Source organism: Aulostomus chinensis, chromosome 13 (assembly GCF_037954235.1).
Source record: "Aulostomus chinensis isolate RoL2024-O1b breed Wild chromosome 13, RoL_Achi_v1.0, whole genome shotgun sequence".
NCBI lineage: Eukaryota > Metazoa > Chordata > Actinopteri > Syngnathiformes > Aulostomidae > Aulostomus > Aulostomus chinensis.
In genome coordinates, this window is record NC_141332.1 from 11,912,022 (window position 1) to 11,937,790 (window position 25,769).

A 25,769-nucleotide genomic window follows, 5' to 3' on the forward strand; every position below is an offset into this window, starting at 1 on the left:
TGTAAAATACTCTCTATCGTCTCCATCATGGAACATCGACATGAGTAAGATTCAGGCATGTTCAGTAATAAAACTTCTTTTTTTTAATGTAACAAGAGAACACATTGCTCCAGATGCATCTTTCATCACGTACAATAGATCTAGCCTAACCAGGTCCCAGCGGTGAGGTGTTGAAAGAAAGCAAAGAGAATCCGATAAAGCTAATTAGGCACGATGAGTATCTGTCATGCTTAAGCTGCTCATTCTAGTCCGTCTCGCTAACAGCCTACTGACAGTCAGTGGGGCTGCCGGCTCCAGAGGGGAGGTGGAACTTTGCCAGGTCCTTAGAAATGATTTCTGCCAGCCTGTGTTTAAAAGTGCCGGGGGCCTCTGAGGGGGTAACGCCAGTAGAAGAGCTGATGACCTCCTCCATCTCTGTCATGTCATCCGCGGGCTGCGCTTGTGCATGGATGTAGTTATTCACAGGGGGCTGGCGCTGGAGCCGGGGCTTCATGGGTGGAGGATGGGAAATAGATGGGAGTGGGGTATAGAACTCCTCCTCAGCTCCTTTCACATCTGGGTAGATGCATCCCACGCGATCTATTTCAGGAAATAACTGACCTTTTTTATTCATAGGTGTCGGGGCTCGCCTCAGGTTGTAATAAATGTTATCACCCGTGACATTATCTAGATTTAAATGACACCGTTCACACTCCTCATCATCTCCCTCTCCTGCTGCCTGCTCCTTGCTGTTTGTAATAGGAGGTTTAATAAGAGGGAGCTGTTCTACATGTACCACAGAGATGTTAGTAATAGTTGAATAGCAATCAGCATCCTCAGAGTCTGCGGGGCTGCAGCGAGGCGGGCGGGTGTGTTGGTGTGTTGCAGTGGGCAGGTGGGCAGGAAATTGGTCAGATAATGATCTGCTGTGTGGCTCCATGGAAGACGTCCCCTCCATGAGGCAGTGCCTGGATATAGCCTGGAAGATCTGTGGAGCTCTCGCCGACAGGAAGACGAACACTCCTTGTCCCGTCTCACAGCGGTGGCCTGCTTCAATACTGAAGCCTCCCTGCAGTCCATTAATACAAATCTTAAGGGAACCATTTTTGGAAGAAAAAAAAAAAAAAGGCACTCATTCATTTTCTTGCTGAGAGTAAGAGAGGATCGATACCACTCTCATGTCTGTAGTGAATATCAGTCTAGTGCTCAAATCGTGACTGCTGCACCACTTCAAGCAATTGTTCCTCAATGTCTGGAGATACAGAGACAGAGGTGTGTGTGTGTGTGTGTGTGTGTGTGTGTGTGTGTGTGTGTGTGTGTGTGTGTGTGTGTGTGAGTGTGTATATATATATAAATAATATATATAATATGTATAAATGATCATATATATAAATTAGTCAAATTTTTGGAACAAATATTTGGTGGCAATGAAATGATCCCATTGTGGGATTAAGCACATTGTAGGAGCAAGTTATATCTTATGGTCCCAAATTAATCAAATGTTGTGAACAATAAGATGTATTCCGTGACCACAATTGAATTGAATCGCGGGAACAAAGAAGTGGCGGCCATGATTCGACTCAATGGTGGGAACAAGTTATATCCTGAGTCCAGAAATTAACCAAATTTTGCAAACAATTTTCAGAACAAGTTCTATTTTTTTTGCCACAAACTAAACAAACTGTGGGAAGAAGTAAAATCTCACAATCGTAGCGGGAATGACTCTCATCATCCAACCACTGAGTAGTTTGGGTGTTTGTGAGCTTCAAGTGTGCAGGCCAACATGCTCTCTTACATCTGAACAGGCTAACTGCTGGCGCTCATCTAGGCTGTGCAGCATCTTAACCATGACAGTGGAATCTATTTCCTCGCCATGGGGGGAGTTTCGTGATGTAGTCTGCGAAATTGTAAGCCATTTGGCTTGATTCCTCTACAGATCTGTGACTGACCTCAGCCGAGGGCGTTTGTCAAGAATAGTTTGAATGTCTCTGTGTATTATTTACCTTAACTTTTCCAAACTTGCGTATGAGTATGTATGGCCACTGGTGGATCACGTGACCCGTGTGGATGTCCAGCAGAACCACCGCCTCTGTGTTGGGGGAGATGAGATATTCTCCAGCTAGCTGGCACCTCACCGACGCCTGCGTATCCCGGACAGTCACTTGAAACTGGTTTGGCGGAGGCTTCACATCTAAACGTGAGAATATTTACCTCTTGAACATCACGGCACAATAAAGCCAGAAAGTGCCTGAACTGCAATAAATCAACAAAGGGAAGAAATGAATCAGTTCTCATTCATAAAGAGGCTGATTTAAAACTGCTTGCATTGTACTAATCGGCCTCGTGTAACTGTGCTGTCTGGATTTTAGGGGAGGAAGTGTAATCCATTAGGAAATAAAGAAGGAATAAATGAGTATAAGCCCGAGCGTGCTGACGCTAATGCACTCTGGCATTCATGTTTGAATAAATTAGTGGCTGCAGCCGACGCTCACAAATATTCAGGGTTTCTGCTGATGTCATGAATTTATGATACAAGGACATTCAAACTGCTTGCTTTCCTCTTTTTTTCTCCTCCTTTAAAATAATCCATTCACCAATTTATACTTTCTTATTAAAGGTTTCAATATTCTTTTTTTTTTTTTGGACCATAATTTATTAGACAGACACTGCAGTAAACACTCTCCAGAAAACAAACAAGCCAAGTTTTTGAAAGTAGAAGCGGTCCTTCGCCACTAAGGAAGTTAGTCTGTGTAGGCTGGTGGATCTTTTTTTTCTCTCCTCCAAATCCTGATTTTATCTGTTTATCTTTTTTTTTTTTTTTTTAGCAATCTTTCAGCGTCCCAAAGGAGGAGAAAACTATGGAAATAATATCTGTTATAAAGCCCCCGAACAGATCAATGATTTTTTTTTTTAAACTGTTGTCCTCTAAAACCTGGCAACATTACCAGCTTTCCACGACGCGTAAAGATCATTGTCCTTCACGGTCAAGTCATTTCCTCTCTCGAAACCCCCTTCGAGCGATCCTCCAGGATCCTTCTGTAAACGCAGTGGCACGGTAAACATTAGCTGGAGTGTACACCCCCCTCTTATCAGAGTTTTATGGCTTCAAAGATGCAAGACAGAGCATAGCTTGTGCAAGCAAAAGAATTAGAGAAGTGACAATACAATTTATGAACTTCCTCAACCTGCTATCTACGTCTGAGTGTGGGTACAGCTTATCCCCACCTTTCCCAAAGTAGAACAGCATCCTTGGTAGGGACAGGAGAGGAGGTAAGATCTGTACCTGGAATGCTAGTAGAGAGAGGGCGCTCATCCAGGCCTGGCTCTCTGTAGATGCCAGGGTGTAGGTTGACTGAAAGGTGTTCAGGTAGAAGGCTGTGCACCCCTGGGGGCAGGACTTCCTCAGAGCAGGGGCGACACTGACGCAGTCCCTGAGTTGTACCACAGTTTTTGGACGTCCGACCCTCGGCTCAGTCGTGGCAGCTTTACCGCCAGCAGTAAAGAGCTCCAGCTGGCCCACCCCAGCGGGGCCGGGGTCAAAGAGCACCATCCACATTTTCTGCCATGTTCTCTATTGCGGGGGGGGGGGGGGGGGGGGGGGGGTGACATGGAAACGTGCTCACGACAGTTTCACCTCATACAGTTCTTGGTAAATGCTTTAGTCCTCACCTCCAAGAAAAAGATTACAATTTTAGCAACCATTTGGACTACAGTTCTGCTGTACGTAGTACTGCACTCTGGTGGCAACATTGTTAATTTCATCAGCTCAGAAGTCACAGCACATTGTACAATCACATATCAGTGTCATCGATAACCACGTATCCGGTATCCATGGTCGTCAGTGATATAGTGACAGTGCACCTCCACAGTGGCTTTGTGGAGATTTTATGGGGATGTTTAGAAGAAATGTTAAGCGTATGGTCCACATATGAATTGTTGTCACAAGTGTCATTTGAATTGGATTAAGGAAAGACGATTTCTGCCAGAATGTTCTTTTTTAAGCTCTGAAATCAAGCAGCTATCTTGCAGCTACTGGAGCTAAAACTTCACTTTATCAGTTCCCCCTCCCACTCCAGATCATCTTGATTCTCTTTATCTCTCATTTGAATCCCTAAATTTGATTTTAGGTGTTACTACCAAAGCAGACGCTAACCCTCAATTTTTTTTCCAACAGCAGAATAAATGTATATATAAAATTTGCCTCAATTCTTATTTGAAATGAACATTTAAATTTCACAATTAGTTGTTCTGCAGATGAAACCCATCATAAATGAAACAATAAACCTTTCATGAGAGAAAACATTCAGTCTGAATTATAGCAATGATGAGGTTAGAATCAGGTTATTGGATATTGGCCATATTGATGATCAATTTCCATATTATAAATACACAGCTTTTCGTCTAATTTTGGTTGTGAGTGAAACCTCCTAAACCAGGTCAATATCTCTAGCAGTGCTGCCAAGACCAGATTTACTGTAACAAATATTGATACACACTTGGAATAAATATGTAAAAGACTCTTTTTACTAAAAAAAAAACAAAAAACAACAAAACTGTACGAAAGCTGAGAATGGATGTTTGTAATAACTTTCATGCTGTTATTGAGGGAGAAAAAGGCGAATCTCTGGTGCGGTGCATTCAATCCAAATGAAAGCGAACCCCCCCCCCCCCCCCCCCCCAACAGCGAGGATTCACTCTTCTCCTTTTGAAGAGAAAGTAGCTTTGCACATACTTGATCCCTATTGCCAGCTGATTCTTCTTCAACACTGCATTTCTCAAAAGTGGACATTTGCCCGACAACATGAGGCACCACTTAGCTTTAACAGTTTTAAGGGAAATAAAGTCTTACTTTTCCCAGCTTGACCCTCTGCTGATACATCGCTCCCTCCTTGAAGACGCCATCCATGCTTGTCGGCTTAGTAAAACATTCACATGCTTGTGCTGCTGTCACACTCCTCCCACCCGCGGAATTAAAATTAAAATGTTATTTCCGCTTCATCATCAGTGGGTTTCAGGTTGTGGTATAGTTGCGAAATAACCACTCAAGATATATTTAATCTCTCGCACTTCCCCCTTGAAATAGTCTAGCCTTTTTTGCAACTTCCTGAACATACACACAACGGCCTTAGTGCATGTAGGAAGAGTAAAAGTGAAAACAGGTCATAAAGGGGTTTTATTTACAATCAGAGTAGAAAAAAATGTTACAAAGACTAAACACTCTTCTTTCTTTGAACTATCGTCACTCCCAATGTCTCAACTGAATTTCCTCAGAAATGTCTTCCATGTCACAAAGAGGACCTTAGAAGTCCATGGAGCTGTGAGCCAGGTAGTCCTTCCGCCCGATGTTGGTAACCTGCTTGGTCTGCATGGCCTCCAGTTTAGGACAGTCTGTGATACGATGACCGAGTCCACCGCAGAACGTGCAGCCCCTCTCGCCTGTGAGAACACGAGAGTTAGTGAAGATGAGCCAAATGCAGAGGGACACGATCAGGATCGGGGAAATGGCTACGCCTGTTTAGCGCTCTGCTAACAAATATGGATTAATATTGCAACCCTGTGCCCCAACACACTTTCCAGATCAAATGTGACATTGAATCAAGTCTTTTCAGGCCGTCGTATGGTGCAAAAACAATTTGTTCAGTTTTATAGCCTCACAAATTGAAGTCTGACTGGAAATTTCTTTTACAACACTGCATCACGTGATGAATAGAAATGGCATTTTCTCTGGATGCAAAATTCGATTGGCTAGACGTGTTTTTAGTTCGGCGTTCAGAATTCTTTAAATTGCTTAGATGATGAGGAACATTTCTAAGTCTATAATGAAGCATGTGAATGTCTCACCCCCGATATCTAACATGGTCTCGTCTCCCGTCTGGAGAACCTGGAGGACTGGAGGAACCTTTTGCTTGGCTTCAATCAGAAGGGCCTTGAGATCCATCAGTACCGACTCATCTGAGAGGGGGAAACATTAATTTAGACAACAAATCCAGACTTTCAGCAGACATAAAAACGAGATGTACTGTGTTACTGGTCTCGGTATTCCTTACCGCAGCCTTTGTTGATGAACGTCGTGGCGATTCCAGTCTTTCCAGATCGTCCTGTTCTTCCAATTCTGTGGACTAAAATTTAAAAAAAAGATGTCACACAGAGGTTAATCTCACATAATGTATTGATTTAAAGCAGGTCAGACATTTCCCCTCACCGTAATTTTCTATCTCCTCAGGCATGTCGTAATTCACCACATGCTGGATTGCTGGGAAATCCAGACCCTTGGAGGCCACGTCTGTGGCGACTAAGACATCTTTCTTTCCTTCCTTGAATGCTTCTATGGCTTTTGTTCGTTCCTCCTGATCTGCAAATAATCCACAAATGTTATGTTTACATAATATTTGAAGTAATATAACCTGCAACTTCTATGATGGTTGTGGAGCTTCAGATTCGCAGGAAGGGTGGCATCTAGTGGTGACAACGTGCAACTACAGTGCAGAGTGACGCTGAACCTTTTCCTCCATGGATGGCAACAGCCTCCACTCCTTTTAACAGCAGGTACTCGTGGATGGCGTCCACATCTGCCTTCTTCTCAGCAAATATCAGCACCTGAGAACAGGAGCGTGGAAGAATTCAGAATTAGTTCGATATAAGCACTGAAGCTGTATGTCCATGTGAGACCGCATACTGACAGGAGGCGGGGTTTTCTGCAGACACTCCAGCAGATAAACCATCTTCGCTTCCTCTTTGACATATTCAACTTCCTGTTCACATAAAAAGCATTGAGGTCACACAGTTTCCAACGATGGGGTTTTGATAACAGGCTAAGATGGTGAAAGATGATGAAACCTGAATAACGTCCAAGCTGGCAGCACCTGCCCTGCCCACGTTAATAGTGATGGGTTTGACCAGAGCGCTCTTGGCAAAGTTCTGGATCTTCTTGGGCATGGTGGCACTGAAGAGCAGGGTTTGCCTTTGACCCTTGATAAAGAAACAACACGATGAGAATACTCGGTAGGTACATGCTCCAAGCTCAGTTTACTGTGTGAGTCCATCAGATAAAAATGCAGGGCTTTTAAATGTTGGATAGATTTACTTCCTGTTAATATTATCCTGGATCTGCTTAAAAGCTGTTCTGTGCAGTGCACAGTTTTTTTCCCCAAATGTATCCAAGCTGCGTCCTGGGCAGACACGGGGCCGTATGAGGAAAACTATTTGGCCTACTGGGTGCTGTTGACTTGCAGTAAACCGCCTTACCTTGAAATAGGAGAAAATGGTTCTGATGTCCTCCTCAAAGCCCATGTCAATCATCCTGTCTGCTTCATCCAGAGCCAAGTAGCGACAGATATCCAGACTCACCATCTTCTTCTGCAACAAGTCCATCAGACGGCCAGGGGTGGCGACCATCATGTGGACGCCGCTTCAACCAGGAAGATCCAAGAATTCAGTTGAAAAAACAAAAGGGCTCAAAAACCCTGAACACCAAGACACTGCTTCAATGCCAATAGTCTTTGTCATTCTTTCTGTCAGCAACAGAGTTGAGTTTTGCAGTGATGGTGCACTTGTTAGCGTCCGCTGTTTTCAAGACATTCATCAAAAGCCTATGAAATCATCCCATTGGCTTTGAGATGAAGGAACTGGAGGTTAAACAATGCTCAGTTATTTCCAGGTTTGAGGACTCATTTCTGCACCTCACTATGTACTTACCCAGCACCGCTACCTGTAACCCCAGTAAAATCTACTACAAATGCATAAAAGACTCATAAACCTTCAATTTCACTTACTGTTTTACTACCTCCATCTGCTCCTTCACGGACATCCCTCCGATGCAGAGGGCCGAGCGCAGCTGAGGGGCTCCCTCCTCCTCCAGCAGTTTGCAGTAATATTCTATGATGCCATGTGTCTGTCTTGCCAGCTCTCTCTGGGGTAAATACAGATATAATCAGAGCTGAGGAAAACCATGCTCAAGTGCTTCCATGCATGTAATTGTCCCTGTCAGGTTCAAAAGTGATTGGCACATTTTGACAGAATGTGCAACTTTAATGAAACAGGTTGTTTTTTTTGTTTTTTTTAGGTGTTTGGTGCCTTACTGAAGGACAGATGATGAGGCCATATGGTCCCTCCCTTTTGAAGAAAGGCAGTCTCTTCTCCTGCTCCAGGGCAAACATGATGATGGGCAGAGTGAAGACCAGCGTTTTTCCAGAGCCAGTGAAGGCGATGCCAATCATGTCCCGACCTGACAGGCTACACACAATCGGTTGTATTTCACTGACAGGCAGTTTGAATGTGTCTAACATGCACTTCAAAGTCGTCTGATCAAGGCCTTTATGACGGGGGGGTCATGGGCAGTAATTATGAAATATTCATAACTATATCTGAATTGTTGTATTATCACCGCAACAACGAACTGTTGTGTTGTTGTTAGTTTAGAATGGGTCCTTTATGTCTGTAATAAGGAGTGGAAAGAGATGATCATCTAAACTGCATCCTCACACCAAACTCCATTCAGATAACCAGCAGTTTAATGATTGTTTTCTTGTCACTTTGTGGATAGACACAACAGATGCAACACAGCATGAATCCACAGGTGGTGCAATCAGTATCTTGACGTAGTCATTTCTGCGTCACTTTTAAAAGCGTTCTCCTTAAGGGTGAATTGGGGGGCTGCAAACAACCCATTTAAAAACACTTGACGGCACTACACCCTGGACCTTTTAAAGGCAGTATTCGCCAAAATAAGATAACCAGATCATTTAGCGTCTGCAGCTGATGCTACTTGTTCAAAGGTAATTTGATCTGCTGTTTCTTTAGTACCAATTTTAATAATTTAACAGAGTGGTACATCTTCTCTCTTGGGGATCTCGTCAAATCCAGTGGTTGCCATCCTGTTCCAAGCGAATTCAGATGACGAAAGTAGTTAAATCTACCCGAGGGAAACCCCAGTATTACACAGTATCAAAGTCACCAGCAGTTGCTGAATACTTAGAGACTCAAAACAGGTTCATGTCAAAACATAAAAGTCATTCATTCTTACACTGTTGGGATTCCTTGAATCTGAATCGGTGTTGGGTGCACAATGCCCTTCTTCTTCAAACCTTTCAGAATGGCTGGAAACACAGTAACATAGATTTGTCACCAGTTGGTAATCACATGGTGTTGTGGTCATCAGAGACCTCACACAGACAGTTCAAGTGTTTTCATGTGTAGGACAGCCAGGGGAGTGTTGACTAACCTGGGGGGAACTTCATCTCTCTGAAGCTTTTGATGGGAGGGGGGATGCCGTCTCCATCGACCAGGATGTGAAACTTCTTCCTGACACGCTCGTTCCTGGTCTCTGGCATATTCAGGATATATCGTGGAGCCTTCCAGCTAGAGAGAAAATTCAGGTTACAGGAGAATTAACATGCCTTTCAAAAAAATACTGCTATTAATATTAATGACAAAGATCTAACCTTGTTTTTATGGGATCATCATATATGATACCTTTCGCCATTTCTTTCACAGACATCAAGGCTGACAGAGACATGAAAACATTGTTAGTATGAATCATTTTGTATGTTCAACGTGTTCTGATGGCAAATGGAAAGAACAGTTATCTAACCTCGGCCCTCTGCCACACTCTCAAGAATCTTCTCCTCCTCCTTCAGTTGCTTCTCCTTAGCTGACTCCTTACGGGCTGCAGATTAAAAACACAGTAAAAACAGTGGAAATGTTATAGAGGAGGAGTTATGGGACTAGGGGCAAGTTCTTTAGGGTTGATTCAGCATCCACGATGGGTGTCGGTCAGGACACAGGAAGGAGGGAAAAACTGGTTGCTCTTGCAGTGTGTTTTTATTAAATTTCCTTGTTCTCAATCAGTTCTGAAATAGTAACAACAATAAACACATTAACTCCATAGTACTTTTGTATTTTAATACAAATCTGAATTATATACGACTAATATTAATTAGCTAGCTCTACAAAGAATACTTCGTTAATATAATAAGGGTACCACAGCCCGCCATAACTGCGCAGGTGTAAAACAAGCGGCTCCTGACAGAGCGAATGTCCTATGTGAAATATCCGATGGAAATGGGAAACAGGTGTTTCTGAATGGGACACTAAACACATAAACACTGAACAGCTACTCTCGAACAACTTAACTGCAACAGGAAGGAACACCTAGTATCTCTTACTAAACAAGGACGGCTGACATGGCACCTAGAAACACGCATATCACGGCGCGAGAAAGGGAAAAAAAAAATACGTCGCGTTATGACGGCACTTACGGTCGTCATTCACTATGAACACGGAGCGTCAACAAAAACACACATCTACTTGGGAAAGGGGAAGGCAGAAAAAGGACAAAGAATTCCAGACTACACATTAAATGACACAGCACAAGGGGAGGGAAGCTCCGCGAGCCGTTACTCCCGCTGACATTCTCACGCGCTACAACAGTTACGTGTGGCGCGTGGGTTTAGTCATTTTGGTGGCAGGGAAACTACCCAGATACTCCCCAAACATATATACAGGAAATAATTAAAAAAAAAAAATTTATTATTCAAGCTTGTTTGAGACAGTTACCTTCGGCTTTCTCCTTGAGGTGCTGATGCTGGTCGAGGAGACTGACATTGGAGCGTGGACCGAGACCCTCATCCTCATCCCTCTGTTCCTCCCCGCTGTCCTTCTGCTCCTCGTCCACCGCCTTTCCTCGCAGACGCAACATCTTCTGAAGCTGTAAATGAAACATAAGTCCAACACTCATTCTGACTGTTTATGTGATAAATGTGTTATTTTGAATTAAAATGGTAATAATTATGTTATTACCAAAAACTTACCATTTGTTGTTTTCTTATTTTGACGGGAACGTATGGAACATAGTCCCCATCCTCTGACCCCTCAGAGCCGGATCCTCCATCCTCCCCATGAAGTCTCTGGACAAAAATAAAAATCAAAAATTCAAAAACAGATAATTCAATGGTGTCATGATGATTTACATATCGTATAAAGAAAACGAAGCACCAATAACCAATAATCTGATAAGGCCGATGGTTGTTTCTATTTTAATAACGTAACACGTCATCTTTGTTCGGGTGATGTCGAACCACAAAAACAGTTATGTTACTTTGCCTTCAGTCCTGGTGAAGTTTTGTTTTCGTTAGTAACACACGTCACTGCTTCGTAGTGATCGCTCACGCTTTGGCAGTGGGGTCAAGCTAACATTAACTACTATTATTGACCTTCACTAAAAACTGCTTACAATAAAATCCAGCAAAAAAAAAGTCACATCATATTAAAGAATTTTATTTAACAATCGGAGACACCGTTGCACTTAGCGTTAGGTATTAATCCTGGCTATTGTTAGCTAGCTAATATGGGTTAGCTAAAGTAGCCTGTTCAATACGCTCAAACTTACCCTTTTTATTCGATTTTCGGTCTCCATTTTGTCCAAAGATGTGCCTACGGTCTTGTGTAATAAACAACAGCGATTTTTTTGATGAACCGGTTCAGCCACAATTCAATAAATATACGTATTAACGCTACACATGTTTACACTCCACAGGAAGCAGGGACATTCTTCTACGGAAAGCTGGAGAAGTCAAACCTGACGGAGGCGATGCGGAAAGTCGAATTACAAAGCGCTTGCACACATATTCCGTATTACGTCGCAGAGACAATCCAGCAAACGGCATATCAATGAAACCAAGAACATAAAGATAGAAAACAAACACCACACTATTTTTTGTCAAAACTGTATTTTTTTAATCTTTCTGAACGAAAGATTTTTCACAGTATCAAAAAGTGTTTTTTGTTTTTTTTAAAAAGAAACAAACCAGCCAACATACACTTGGCGATTATTGGTATAGTATAAATCTACATTCAAAACATTAAGATAATCTTTTCTAATTGAACAGAACCTGGAGAGCATCAGAGATGATAAATGAAAACAAAAATCTCAGCACAAATTCGGGAAAGAAATCATCCAACTAAAACATGGTTATTGGTGAAAAATGCCACGGCCTTTTGTCCTACAAGTGTCTTCTACGAGATTTATCCAGACTTCATATAGGCTAACTGAGGAGGAGGATGCCATAAGATACAGGAGTGAAATGTATGCTAAGGTTACACACGGCCTCCAGAAATGCATGACACAGGCTCAAAAGGGCCCAAAATAATAACTCAGTATGTACAAGCATTTGAATTAATGGCGCCAAATTCTGTGTGATGGTTCCAATGTTAAAACAAACATTGCACGCTGTTGTATTTATCTGTGATATAGCAGATGTAGTGTAAACCGGGATCATGGACTCTCTTCTACTGGACAAGTGTTGACAAGGCATTGAGTAACAGACCAAGACTGAGTTACAGCATATAACAAGAGTATTGTTTAAATTAATACTACAGAAGTACTGACAGTGAAGGACTCAAGGGCAGTGTGTGTTGTTTTTTTTTACACTTCATGACTGGAGACATATTGTATTCATTAAATTCTATCGTTATGGTACGTTTCACACAGAAAATTAATCTTCTCATTGTAACTGTTGGGAGTACACTGATGTATTTTTTTAAATCCAATTCCATTTCACTGTTTCATACAAAAAAGTGGTTGTCATGTCACGTTTCTTAAGAGAAGTTAACATACCAAATCAAACTACCGTTGACCGGAGCGCACTGGCGTTTCTGCTCGTGGGGAACCATTGAGAATACATGACGTTTCTAGTGAAGCCGATGTGGTGGGCGAGAAACGACCAATGCAGAATGTGATGGCTGATGAGCAACAACATCTTTCCAGAACCATTTTAAAACCATTCAGAAGTTTAACAACGTTAAAATGTCAGATTTGTGATAAAAACATTTATTTGATGTAAGGTAATTTATACATACTACATATGTAAGCACATGGATGTAGTGGATTCAACACTTTTTTCCCATTTTTGCATCTCTCATTTAGTGAACATTGCAATCATAGTAAAAAGGTAGAGTTGGCCGTATCGATTACACCCCCCGGCTTGTTTGCCAAAAGTCTTCTGAATGGATAGAGTGATTTTTGAACCAGGGTCCCTTAGCGAACTTGGGAAGAGAAGAAAACAGGGAATGAGAGAAGGCCTCGAGCCAACAGGGCTCTGCTGAAAGAGTTTGTGGTGTGAAGCCGGATTTTCTGGCACTCGTCCAAGTTATTGAGCAGCGTTGGAAGGAACCTTTTTGAGGCTGAAGTTGGACCAATTCACTGCTACCTTCTGACGTGTTTGTTTTGCAGAATCGAGGCAAAACCTGAAGGGAGCAGAAGCAAATGGGCAAAATACCACGTTTTAGTGACAGTTGATACCCATCAATGTAATCTCATACACTGCTGTGCTGACTCTACCTTTTGAAGTATTCCACTTCCCGATCAATCTCATCCATTTCTGTTGGATCCACATCTTTGGGAAGAAATACGTCATCTAAGGAATAAAAATTAGATGCTTAATGTTTAAGGTCAATTCCAATCACCCATGTTATCCTACAGATGGCAATATTCTCTCGTACCGATAGCGCTGCTGGATTTTTCCCCCTTGTTCTTGTTCTTCTTGTTCTTCCCCTTCGACTGCATCTGCTGCTGTACATTTGCTGGAATGGTGGGCAGAGCTTTGCTTTCTGAATCCTGCTCGCATCGCAACCCTCGTATCTCTGTGTCACTTTTCGCTTTTTGTGCATTCAAGAGGCTGCCGTTTGCTACGGTAGCTGCATTTCTGGATGATTTCCCCTCCTCAGCTTTCTTAGGCCCATTTCTCTGGCTGTCTGTTGAGTTCTGCAGAGGCTGTTTGCTCCCAACTTTTGAGCCAATTTCAGGTGTCTTCGACTCATTGTTTTTAGAACAGTGCTCTGAAACGGGCTGCTCCTGTTTTTGCTGTTGCTTTTTATTCTTCTTTGACTTTGTACCACCATTTCCAATGGCGGCGTTCTTAGGATCGGGGATGTCCTCGTTTGATTTAGCTGTTGCTTGGGCTGGCACCTGTGGTGAACTGTCGGATCCTGTAGAAGTGCTTCTTTCTGGGGAGCGGACCCTTATGAGCTTTGAGAGACTAGGCGTAGTGTGCAACCGCTGGATGTCCTTGGATCCACCTGTCACCCCTGTTGCCGTGGTGGTGGCATTAGGGGATGAGACAGTGGTTGTGTCCACCCATCCATTAACCAGGTCCAGACGGGTCTTAAAGGTTCCCAGTGAAAGAGGGGAGAGGTCAAGGTCTATCTGTGGCAGGTCCGAGGAGCCATTGAGATGAGACAGTAAATGGTTGCCCTCCAATGTGGCTGCCTTTTTTGGGAAGTCATTGACATCCAGGTTGAGGTCGTACATGCTAAATGAGGCCCGGATTGAGTCTTTGATGGTGTTCTTAATCTCCTCCAGCCGACTTGTGAGAAAACTATTGACGCGTTCCAGCTCTAGCTGAGGCCAGTCCAGCAAACGACTGGCTTCAGAACCATCAGGGATGGGTTCGTCATTGGGCTCTGATGAATTGGAGTGGGGGTCACTGCCTGCAGCACCCATGATGCCCTGCTGAGCTTTTTCCTGAAAAAGACATCACAAGGACAATCACAACATGTGATGGTGATGATGATGACAACTGGTATTTCTGGACTCAAACCTCATTCAGTTTCTAAGGATGAAATGTGTCCAAGTGTCAGGTACTTCAAGTCAGTGTCAAATGTTTATTCAGATGCATGATCTTGTAGTGAGCTGTGGCTGCATATATGCAGCATTTTGTGCTCTTTTGAGGTTGTTTTGCCAAATTCTAAAAAGAATAAATCAGAAAAATAGGAGATTAAAAAAAAAATCACCATTTTTCAATAACTCTGATGACGTGAATTTCAAACACCTCTGAATGAGAAGATATTTGTGTGGAAGACGACTGCATACAATTTCCAAAAATGTGTCTTTGTCTCCACACAGCATGCAATATGGCTAATACTCACTGGCGTAAAATAACTACTAACTGGCCAACAGAGTAATTCCTTAAGACTTCATGTTTCTCTGGTAGGTGGCTGTAGAGGGCCAAGACCGCCTCTCCCCCTTCTACTCTTAGTTACAGCCACGTGCAACGTCTGTTATACCATTTTCAGGTGAAAATACGTATTTGTATCCTTGTTAATTTGTTCCAAACCAGTAAATGGAAATATACTTGATTCCTTAACATGTGAATGACAACTGAGTAGAAAAATGATAGAGACATTTACTGTAGCACAAACTACCCCAGGGGCAGAGGTGGAGGGTCACAGCTTGTGTAATCCCTGTGAAGTTCTTGCGTTTATACAGTAGAGAGACAAAAAATCCAAAAGGGAATGTTGACTTATTAAGGCATTGCTTAGTTATTGATACCAATACTCAAGAATCAAGCAGGCAAGATGTTCCATGATACCACACTCCAAAACACACACAAATGAAAAATATTCAGAAAGAAAGGGGAAAAAATAACAAGTAGTACTGTTTTAAAGTTAGCATACCTTCTTCTTTTGTTTGTGTCGAGCCCGTTTGGCAGCCTTGGCACTGTTCACAGGTTTGGGCTCAGAACTGTTGATGAAGTCCAGCAACTCATCCACGTCTCGGTTGTCAATGGCGCCGGTCACCGTTAGTTCTGAGTCCTGACGCTGGGGTAGCTCCTCTTTACGTCGGGTCAGGCGTGACCGGAGTTTCTCTCGAATCTCAGCATAGTTCCGGCTAGTTGGTGCAGCTGGAGGCTAAGACCAAATTATCCATCAATAGTTAATGGACATATGACAGTACTGATAACTTTTTGTTTTAAATGAAAAAAATCAGAATCAAGAGAGACAAAGAAGTTCCAAAATACCGCATTGTGCCCAAAGAACTCGCAGTAGCAGCAGTCACAGTACTTCCCATCCTTCTGGTTGGTGGAAGAGGAGGCACATGAGCTCCTCTCAGAGCTGCTGTCTTCGTCCTCCCCCTCCTCCAGCTCTGATGACGGGTGGCACAACGCCCCATTTGTCATTTTGTGCCCCTTACATGCCTGGTCCCTACAGGGAAAAAAAGGATTGAAGGTCTCAGGAGGCCTTTGTATACTGAACTAACACATGCACAGAAGTAAACTTTCACTACTACATTGTATGGGTACTGACCTGCAGGCCCCAGGTGTCAGATGGCCTACGTTTGAGGGAGCCACTGTTCCTGCACTGTGACCGTTACAGGGGTGGTTGCAGCCCATAGACGTGCCAAGTTTGCTGTGTTGTGTGTTCACGGCGGGAATGTGGGAGTTTTTGCACGGGCTGGCCTTGTGAACAGATGTTGGGCTGTCTGGACTGGGAGAAGAGAGTTTAGCTGTTGGGCCATGCAGGTTTGGTACCATTGGAGAGAAGGGGGCATGGTTTGCAACACCAGTGGCAGAGGAAGAGGTTACATGGCTGTGCTGCCCAGAGCTCGGCTTTGGGGGCAGGAGGGAGGAATGCTGGGAAGACAGACCGGTGGGACTATTGGGGGGTACCGACAAGTCCGTGTGCTGATGATGGTCGCTGGGGTGGAAGGCTTCACCTGGATGAAGGAGAACACGCGTCAGAGGTTTTTATACAACGTATACTGTCAGAGACTCCCTGAACTGTGTTGCTTCGTTTGTTTGCTATTGTGCGGGTAGAAGTTAAACACACTGAGGTGAACCGAGGCCGTGATGACACAGAAATTCACTTCTGTTCCACTGCAAAGTGGACTGAACTCTAAGACAGAGGCACAAGCCACACATGCATGCACACAAACGCATACATGCGCACGCACACGCGCGCACACACACACACCTTTAAACAGCCCTTTAGGGGTCGACCAAAATGTCCTCACAGCGCTGGTGTTTCGTCAAGGGTTGTTTCACACAGGAACCCCAAGTCATTGCCACAGCATCACTACCAGGCACCACCATGTACAACAAGACTAAATCATTTTCTCTTCAGTTGAGTATCCACATCTCAGTCCTACATCCTCATGGGGGTCCCTGTATGACTGAGATGATGATGGAATGGAACGCTAACATTTTTTGCCAAGTTTCTAGCATAAAAGGATTTACTCCCAGCACCACATGCGTGAGGGGGAGCATGTTGTCTCCTACATCTCAGTTGTTACTTTGCCTTTTATTAGATCTTCAAGTCTTACATTTTCTTTCAAAATGTGTCTTTTAGTCTTAATCGTATGTGACACATCAGTTGAGCAGGTGAAACAGACAATGCACAACTAGTTTAAAAACACAAACAAACATTTAGGGTTTGACGACAAGTGGCTAAATCTGTTCACGGAAACATTTTTAAAGCATATATATGGGTTTGAATACGACTGAGTTAGTGAAGTAGCTGTAATGCGTTGAGGCTTTTCAGTTTAAAAATGCCACTACTGCTAAAGAACATAAGCTCAAATTGGCTAGCCGACTAAACTGGGACTAGATGACAGCCTTGTGACAATTGTTTCACTGACAAAAAGTTGTTTTTTTCCCACTTTGTAAGCATATTGCCCCACAATATATTTTTCTTGTCTTTGTTTTGCTCGGAACCATTGTAGAATCCACACCTACACTTCTATGTCTATTGCACATGAGGGTTTGCCTTTCCGTCATCACCGTCACAATAGCAGACACAAGCATGCCCTGAAGTGGAATGTCGCATCATTGTTTCATGGGATTTCTTACTGGATTTGTCTAAATACTAAGTTTGTTTTGTTCCAATGGCATTTTTTGTCTTTAAATGCTAACATTTTGACTGAATGGTAGGATTTTGGCAATATGTTGAATTTTTTTTCTGTTATTTTGGCTTCCGACATTTGTGAAAGCAAGTTATCAATGTCATTCTGCACTCCTGTTCTTGTTTTGGATCAGAAATCTGGTGCTTTCTGTCAGTAGTGCGCTTTCCCACTTTCCTAAGAGCACACATCTCCACCAGAAGGAAATACAATGTTAATGAAAATACCAATTATGGGGATGGGCACACTTAATCAATGATGGATAATTCACCGTGAAGTGGTTTGTCAATCACTTGAAATTTCATCGATCGAAGGGGGCTGCGTTGCCCGATTTCTATTAGTTGGAGCAACCACACATCTTACCATCAGGGGGCGATATTTAACCTGTTTTAAGAGACAGAAGAAGAAATGGAGCTACTCTGCTCCCTATTGCTGCTGCTGTGACCTCTTCATGTTTATGTTAGCAGCAGCCGCAGCTAACATAAACATGAAGAGGTCACAGCGAAGTTGGGTTTATTGTAAACACTACAAAGTCGTGTATGAGTATAATATGAGTATATATGTATGACAATGACTCCAATGATGTACTGCTTGAACAACGTACACCCGTGCGTGGTTAACGTCGATGTTTGCCCCCCGTCTCAACCTAGCATCACCCAGGTGTCAGCACGAATCTACAAATGTACTGAGACTGGATTCCCAAGAGTAGTCAAAATCAGACTCTCCGCACCTGGTGGCGTTGGTCGACGGCACATGGTCTTGAAATGCTTGGGAGTGGTCTTACAGAGGTCTGCTGAGGTAGACAGGGGGTTCCCAGCAGAGGATCCACTGGAATTCTGGATAGAAGGGTGACTGTAGGGACACACTTTGGCTCCCGACGTTTTAGCGGATTTCCCAGGTGCTTCGTGGAGCCCTCTTTTCTCATGACAGGCGGATCCTGATGAAATACCTGCATGAGGACAATGAAACACTAAATGAGTGTGTGGAGCCAGACTGTTGTCTCGCAGATCTTGTTCACGAGTTGTACATATTCAGAGAAACACTCCAGTTTATGTGACTTTGAATTGACGTTTATGTGCAATCAAAATCAAGAAAAAACATTGGCAATATTTAAAACTGAGTTTGCCAACCAGACCTCTTTGCCGGTCAAATGTACGAGAATAAGAAGGCAGAGAGGAGAAATCTGGAGTTTATTTATATGAGTTGTACTTTTTGCCTTTTATATACTGACATTTTGTACCCCCAGAAGCAGATAAGCATGTGACTCACTTCCTATAAATTACAAAATCTTCTTGAGTTGAACTTTCAGGGATTTGTTTTTTTTAACTGAACAATAAAAAAACAACAAATTAATTTTTCTCCCAACTCCCTGTGATTAGTAATATTTACCGTTAACTTTCTACCCCTCTGTAGCCCCATTGCCAGAACAGATGACTTTGATTTTACTTCACTTAAAATTGTTCTGTGATGTCTAATGTAGTTTTCTCATTGTTCATCCCGCTGGAGACAGTCTGCGCTGCACCAAACGTAACAGATTTGAGTTAAATTCTAAAATTAATGTTGCCTGGTGTGGAAGGCCATAGCTCCCCTGAACTACTAAGACGTCGCAAGTTAAGCATCGAGTAACTGGTAAAGTGAGAAATGACAAGAGACCAGAAGCGAACAGGAAGACAGAAGCACAGCTGTCTGACCGAGCGGTGCGTCTCTCGGTCTCATTTTCAGATTCAAGTCTCCCCTCAACAATAAAGTTTTATAGCATTTCTCTGCGATTAGCCAAAAGCCAAAAGTAATGACCAATAATAAAGTAAATGGTAAATATGTCAAAAACACTGGGCTGTACTAACTCCTGTTTCTAATGCAATACGATATGATTCAATTATGGAGGAAATAAGTTTTGATGCAACAAGTAAAGCCACCTCAATGTTTGAATTCCAGAATGTTCTTACTATAAGATATTAATGAGGATAAACAATAGCTGCTTCAATTTACTTTCTATCCAAATATAGGAGGGTTGGGGTGGTACTGTGGGGGGGGGGGGGGTGGAGCCTATCCCCGCTGACATTGGGTGAGGGGCAGGGGTTCACCCAAGACGGGTCGCCAGTCCATCACAGGGCCATCAGAAGCAATTAGGGGTTCAGTATCTTGCTCAAGGATACGTAAACGGTCACCGGAGGAAGTGAGGATCAAACCAGCGACCCCACGGTTGCTAGACGACCACTCTGCCTCTGAGCCATGCCGCCCCCTCCAGCTCAGTTCAAGCCTGCTATTACAGCGTCCTGATCACTAGCAGACAGCTGTAAATACACAAGTTCACGCCTGCTATCACAACACCAGCTCACATCAGATCTCACTTCCCTGATACAGACGTAAATTAAATCAACATCATTTGTCTTTGCAGATCAAAAATATTGCTGTCTTCATGACTGTCTTATTAACCCACAAAAGTTTGTATCTGAGTAGATTTGCTCAAATTGTGTAAAAGAAAAAAATAACATGTCAATTCCACATGCATTCATTTGGAGTGATGACATTTCCAATCCCATCGAAGAAAATAAGATCTTGTTCATTGTTTATAGAGAGAGAGAGAGACGGAGAGAGAGAGACGGAGAGAGAGGAGAGAGAGACAGGGAGAGAGAGAGACGGAGAGAGAGAGACAGGGAGAGAGAGAGACAGGGAGAAAGGAGAGAGAAAGACAGAGAGAGAGACAGGGAGAGAGGAGAGAGAGAGACAGGGAGAGAGAGAGAGAGGAGAGAGAGACAGAGAGAGGAGAGAGGGAGGAGAGACAGAGAGAGAGAGACAGAGAGAGAGAGGAGAGAGAGAGACAGGGAGAGAGAGAGAGACGGAGAGAGAGAGACAGGGAGAGAGAGAGACAGGGAGAAAGGAGAGAGAAAGACAGAGAGAGAGACAGGGAGAGAGGAGAGAGAGAGACAGGGAGACAGAGAGAGAGGAGAGAGAGACAGAGAGAGAGGAGAGAGGGAGGAGAGACAGAGAGAGAGAGACAGAGAGAGAGACAGAGAGAGAGAGACAGAGAGAGGAGAGAGGGAGAGAGACAGAGAGAGAGAGGAGAGAGAGAGGAGAGAGAGAGGAGAGAGAGAGGAGAGAGAGACAGAGAGATGTAGCAGCAATGCTCTTCAAGTGCCACATCAGACAGATAATAAAATCAAATTAAAACACAGACGGAGTACATTTCTAAGCAGATTCCTGGAAAACCAAACCAAGCAAGTTTTTGACCCACTCGTTATATATCTCCATGGGCTTTTCTCAATCATCACACATCATAAAATAATACTACAAACAATAATAACACAGAGCCACTGTTGGCATGCAAAACACTGGCTGGCCCTGGAGCCACGTCAGTCCCACACCATCTACGCATGTAGTCCCAGTGATCGGTCCCAGTGGGTTCACACCTGTTCTTACAGTGTAATCAATAACTCAGGACCAATGTTGCTGCGGTGATAAAACTCAGAATAAGTTAATTTGTCCTTAAAAAAAATGATGGTGTTTTAAATATATGTTAACTAGATTGCAGAAATGTTTCATCCCAGCAATCGCGATGTTGATCTGTGTGGGTTCACAACAGTTAAAAAAAAAAAAGCATGCGATTTAAATTAGGTATATGTGTGTGCACACCAGTGCGACAGCCTGTCCTCCGAGTGTGTGAGAACACAGCGATGCGTTTGCGAGTATTACGCCACGAGACAAGATCTCAAGGAGACCTCGAGAAATGGCCTCCATGACAGAGGACTGGGACCTGGTGCCTGGACGGATGCGATCACCTATGTTCACGTTTATCCCCGAGCTGTACAAAAAAGACGCCCAAGGGAAGCCATGGCTGCGTTAGCGTGTGTGAGGAGCATCAGGTTGCCATGACTACTGCCAATGCTAGTAAGTTTACAGGAGTGCCACGCTGTAACTGTCTCTGCAAGACCGCCTTTATTTTCATGAGGAATTGCTGTTTTTTTTCTCTACTAAACCCAGTTAAATGGACTCCGTTTCATATAGCAGTGAACAAGTTTGACATGAAATTAATGGTCGTTTGTATTTGATCTTGTTTTAATTGCAGCTCATTGTCAATATTGCGCAGACACTTGTGATGAAAATGTGCCTATTCACATTACAAACTTGTGTCTGGATTAAATATTCATAGGAGCATCACGCAGAATCTAAGAGTCAATTCCTTTTCACAGAAGACAGGAAAGCTTTCAAGAGTCAATTCATTTTTCCAGAACCACACACAAACAGCTTAATGCACATCAACAGTCTATACGAATGGATCTGAATTCTCTTTTCTAAATGCCATTAAAATGATGCAAACCTATCAATTTTCCAAATGGTCGCAACGTTTCCTAGCATGTACTTTTTAAGTGATGGACCAAGCCGTAGTATTGAATTGGAGGCATATCTTCTAATTTCGTTCTGGAAAAATCTGTCACTTTGAAATATACATCTCCACAAACTGAACCCCAAGCATGGACTGTATTATAACACTTCTGTGTCAGAGAAGTAGAACATTTGAAGCTTTTACAACTGTCTTAGTTTATCTTAGCCAAGGAAGACTGACACACAAACAAAGTGGACAAAAATGGATCGCAAATGTAAGCGAGTGAGCTAGCAGCCCACCGCGGAGCACTGATTGTAACCAAAATTTGTGGTTGAAACTGTAAATAACTTCAGCAGCCATCACTTACCTTGGGATGACAGACCTTGTTGTGAGTGCGGAGAAATGTTGTGGTTACAGTGTTCCCCCCCATTGGAGTGGGCTGAGTTCCAGAGCCCTGACAGTTTGTGGGCCGACAGGAAGGAACTTGGATCCCAATCCACAGTACTTTGCTCCGGGTAACCGTTCCCACAGCTCTGGGACTTAAAGGAGGAAGAGTGTGACAATGGTACCTGCATAAAACAACACACACACAATTAGTTAATCGGGAGCCCGGGGGACATCTAGATTTTGGCACCCAAGTAATCACATCATGTGCTCGGTAAAACCACTAAAAGAGTGTGAATAAGTGAGTGATAACACCTTGGAAAAGCATTAATTGGTTTAAAGTGAAAAATGAATAATATTAAAAGACTGCTGGGGAGTCTGCAGCAATACCTCCCTTTGTTGCTGCTATTTTTAGCATTTGCAAGAGTGAAGCATATGAACAAAAGATCTTGTCTTTCTTTACGTGATGATAACCAGCGTCTTCAAGATTTGCATCACATGTAAAGTGGTTATGTGCAAACTAGAAAACAAATGCACAAGTTGACTGTGTGCCCCACCAACACAAACTAAATCATCTGTGAAGAGACACAAAGTTTCAACTTGTGAACTCCAATGTGACAGATTTATTTAGTGAGTATGCACATGCAAATGCAACGACCTCAGGTGACAGACACAAACATGTTTGAATTCAAAAAGTAAAAAGAAGTTGTGAAAAGGATCGAGCCATATGACCCAATTCAGTCCTCCTTATTTACCGGAGTGGGCTGCTCCTGGGTGCTTCGTCTCTCCTCCTCTTCCACGCTCTTGCAGCAGCTCTGACAGATCCACAGAGGCACCTCTCCCAGCAGGGACTGAGACAGCGAGGGCACCGAATCGGCAAGCTTTCGCCCCGGTGCCTCCCTCAATAAGGCCTGGGAGAGTGCGGGCACGGCATCAGCCAGCTTGGTCCCGTGGCCCCCGGGGAGTCCATTCATGGCGTTCGCCCCCCAGTCCTTAAATTCGCGGTGGCACAGGAGGCAGCAGGTGTGCATTGGCTGAGGGGGGGAACAAAAGGACGAAGAGGTCAAGTAAAGTCAATGAGTGGAAACCAAACTGTGATGCATAATTTTGCTGCTTAAATAACAAAACCGAGTAAAGTGGATCTGCGGGGTGAGATCCAGTTCTGAAAACTCTGACACCAAAAGTCCCAGTTCAACATCAAGTGACAATTGAATTACTTATTTTTAATCTAATGAGGCTGTGTTAGTATATACAATTAGTTTTTAGTTTAATGCAAGCACTTAGTTGCAAATAACAGTTTAATACTGCAACACATCAATGAGGGTTGAGACCACGGCTGGGCAATATGGACAAAATCCTGTATACTTTTTACAGAATACAGGGATTCTGTGGCACTGACGTAGTGATGAAGGTAACTTCTTATTAACACAATTAGATTTCTGATTAAAAAAGTGAACCTTACCGTCACACAACCTTTAAAACTCAGATTAGATTGATTACCAATTTTCTCCATTACATTTCCCAAAATCCAAGATAATATCTCGAAAAATATTGTGATAAAGTATCGATATAATGTCCAGCCCTCGGTTAACAGCTTCGACAAACTCTTACAGGAGGTGCAGCCAAAATACTCTTTTTATTAGAGCTTTGTTAAAAAATATCTCTCAGGTAAATCAATTCTAAATGTTGATGACAGTATTCTCTGCAACACAAAAAACAGCTGCCTCACATCAGTACACTCTAACAAGAGAGAAAACTGTGTATTAGTATGTCATTAAAAAAAACCTCCACAGATGCAGTATTATTACAGGGCTGTTGACTGTCATCAGCCTCGCTTTGTTGTATGTTCATGATAAAGGAAGACAGATGCATGTCTCCCAGTTTGGCTTTGTGACACGAAATATGACATATAAGTAGATATTACTTTTTAAATGACAGAAATCAAAAGATTTAAGCAAAGCACCACTCCAACTAAAAAGTAAATATTATGACACGTGTCAAGGCACGCAAACACACGTGGAATAAAATGTAATTACCGACTACAAGCAGCCGCCAGACTGGTAGAGAGGTTATCTGGGTGCAGAGGCTACACCTTCTTGTAGCATGCCATCTTCACTTTTGTTAGAGTAAAAGATTCTCCTCGGCTAGGCGTTACTTTGCCCGGCATCACTAACTGAACTGCATGCAGTGACGCGATTCATATTTGACACCTTCAGCTCGCACAGTGTGGAAGAGCAACACATTTTTCCAGCTATAAAGAGTTAAATTAAATAGTAACGTTACGATACAAGTTGAAAGTTAAACTATGTATGAACCGGCAATCTATCTGAGCTCAGTAGCAGATTAGCTCATAGCTGCTGTGAGTGTGGTTCTGTGGATGGGTAGAAGTCAAGGTAGTAAGCACGTTTGCACCACGCTAGCAGAGGATGGTAGCCCGGCTAGCCTCCAGGCTAGCATTAGCTGGGCGGATGAACAGTTGTAGACGCTGGATATGGGACGATCTGTCCGAGGCACAATGTCACCTGTCCGGCAGAGGAGATGGGCTGCTATGGCACACTGTCTCAAAGCCGCCCACCGGGCACCATTCTTCTGACGTTAGCTAAGTTGGATGTAATTATTTAATTAACATTAAGGTTGCATGTCAAACGACGTGGGAGCTCTACATGTACTACTATTAGTACCAATATCTATTTTAAACAGCCATGGGTTCCGTATGACTTTGCCTCTGTCGATCTAATATTAGCCACATAAAATTAAAGCACAATGGAGGATGCTTGGCGTAGCAGGGAGATGCTAGCTCAGATGCTAGCTAGCCAATTTCAGAGACAGCAGCTGCCTTGCTGCTAGCTAACATTACCTGATTCGCCCTGGTAGTGGCCAGCCTATCCAGCCCAGCATCCCCGCCGCCACCGCCAGCTGCATCGATGGGAGAGACTGGGCTCTTCGGTACGGTCTGCTGTCCAGGCAAAAGCTCCTTCTGGGCGACGCTTTGCTGCTTGCTTTTCTTCCTTGCCATTGCCACGGTGTTCGTAAAACGCTTTGGCCAAGTTTGCACCAGTTTAGATTATTTCAAGAGCACACTTTCGTTTCTTCTCGGACCTCAAAATGTTCTCTATCTCCTCCAGTCAAGACAACAGTCAATATGGCGGAGGGCTGGCACACATAGGAGTTCATAGGTTAAAGATACTACTGGCAAGGAGGCTTCACATTCGAGGACGAATACAACCGCTGCTTAGTCAAATTGCGAAGCTGGCGTCGCCATCTTTAGTGAGGGCAGTCCTCTCCTCCCACTATATAATAATGGAAAAACGATTAAAAGGCTTTTCTGCTTCTGAGATCCGCGATTCAGTGTTCTAGCACATTGAGTTGTATCTAGTCCATGAAATATGTATCTTATGCTTTGATTTTTTT

The 25,769-nt window shown here is 43.3% G+C and overlaps 3 protein-coding genes across 7 annotated transcripts; all 3 read right to left on the bottom strand.

Annotated features, from left to right (window-relative positions):
- Window positions 1-135: 135 nt before the first annotated feature.
- Window positions 136-5,022, bottom strand: dok3 (docking protein 3). The gene is made up of 5 exons (XM_086221339.1): window positions 4,829-5,022; window positions 3,263-3,550; window positions 2,925-3,015; window positions 1,983-2,170; window positions 136-1,048 (listed from the first exon to the last, which is right to left on the bottom strand). Exons 1-5 carry the CDS (start codon window positions 4,883-4,885, stop codon window positions 266-268), a joined length of 1,407 nt encoding a protein of 468 aa, XP_086077465.1. The 5' UTR covers window positions 4,886-5,022; the 3' UTR covers window positions 136-265.
- Window positions 5,023-5,133: 111 nt separating this feature from the next.
- ddx41 (DEAD (Asp-Glu-Ala-Asp) box polypeptide 41) lies at window positions 5,134-11,556 on the bottom strand. 4 transcript variants are annotated; one of them, XM_086221336.1, is made up of 17 exons: window positions 11,366-11,556; window positions 10,788-10,883; window positions 10,534-10,684; window positions 9,569-9,643; window positions 9,420-9,480; window positions 9,200-9,336; window positions 9,002-9,074; window positions 8,058-8,211; window positions 7,752-7,888; window positions 7,225-7,387; window positions 6,817-6,948; window positions 6,660-6,731; window positions 6,480-6,576; window positions 6,182-6,331; window positions 6,027-6,098; window positions 5,821-5,931; window positions 5,134-5,415 (listed from the first exon to the last, which is right to left on the bottom strand). In XM_086221336.1, exons 1-17 carry the CDS (start codon window positions 11,390-11,392, stop codon window positions 5,279-5,281), a joined length of 1,845 nt encoding a protein of 614 aa, XP_086077462.1. In that variant the 5' UTR covers window positions 11,393-11,556; the 3' UTR covers window positions 5,134-5,278. The 4 variants fall into 4 exon arrangements, with proteins under 4 accessions (XP_086077462.1, XP_086077461.1, XP_086077463.1 ...); XM_086221335.1 differs by lacking the exon at window positions 11,366-11,556 and adding an exon at window positions 10,979-11,080; XM_086221337.1 differs by lacking the exon at window positions 11,366-11,556 and adding an exon at window positions 10,972-11,059.
- Window positions 11,557-12,789: 1,233 nt separating this feature from the next.
- fam193b (family with sequence similarity 193 member B) lies at window positions 12,790-25,545 on the bottom strand. 2 transcript variants are annotated; one of them, XM_086221341.1, is made up of 10 exons: window positions 25,216-25,545; window positions 23,114-23,392; window positions 22,342-22,543; window positions 18,435-18,599; window positions 16,060-16,468; window positions 15,774-15,957; window positions 15,430-15,663; window positions 13,477-14,497; window positions 13,316-13,391; window positions 12,790-13,221 (listed from the first exon to the last, which is right to left on the bottom strand). In XM_086221341.1, the coding sequence occupies exons 1-10, from the start codon at window positions 25,372-25,374 to the stop codon at window positions 13,125-13,127; spliced, it is 2,826 nt and encodes a 941-aa protein (XP_086077467.1). In that variant the 5' UTR covers window positions 25,375-25,545; the 3' UTR covers window positions 12,790-13,124. The 2 variants fall into 2 exon arrangements, with proteins under 2 accessions (XP_086077467.1, XP_086077466.1); XM_086221340.1 differs by having other exon boundaries at window positions 18,381-18,599; window positions 25,216-25,542.
- Between the last annotated feature and the right edge of the window lie 224 nt (window positions 25,546-25,769).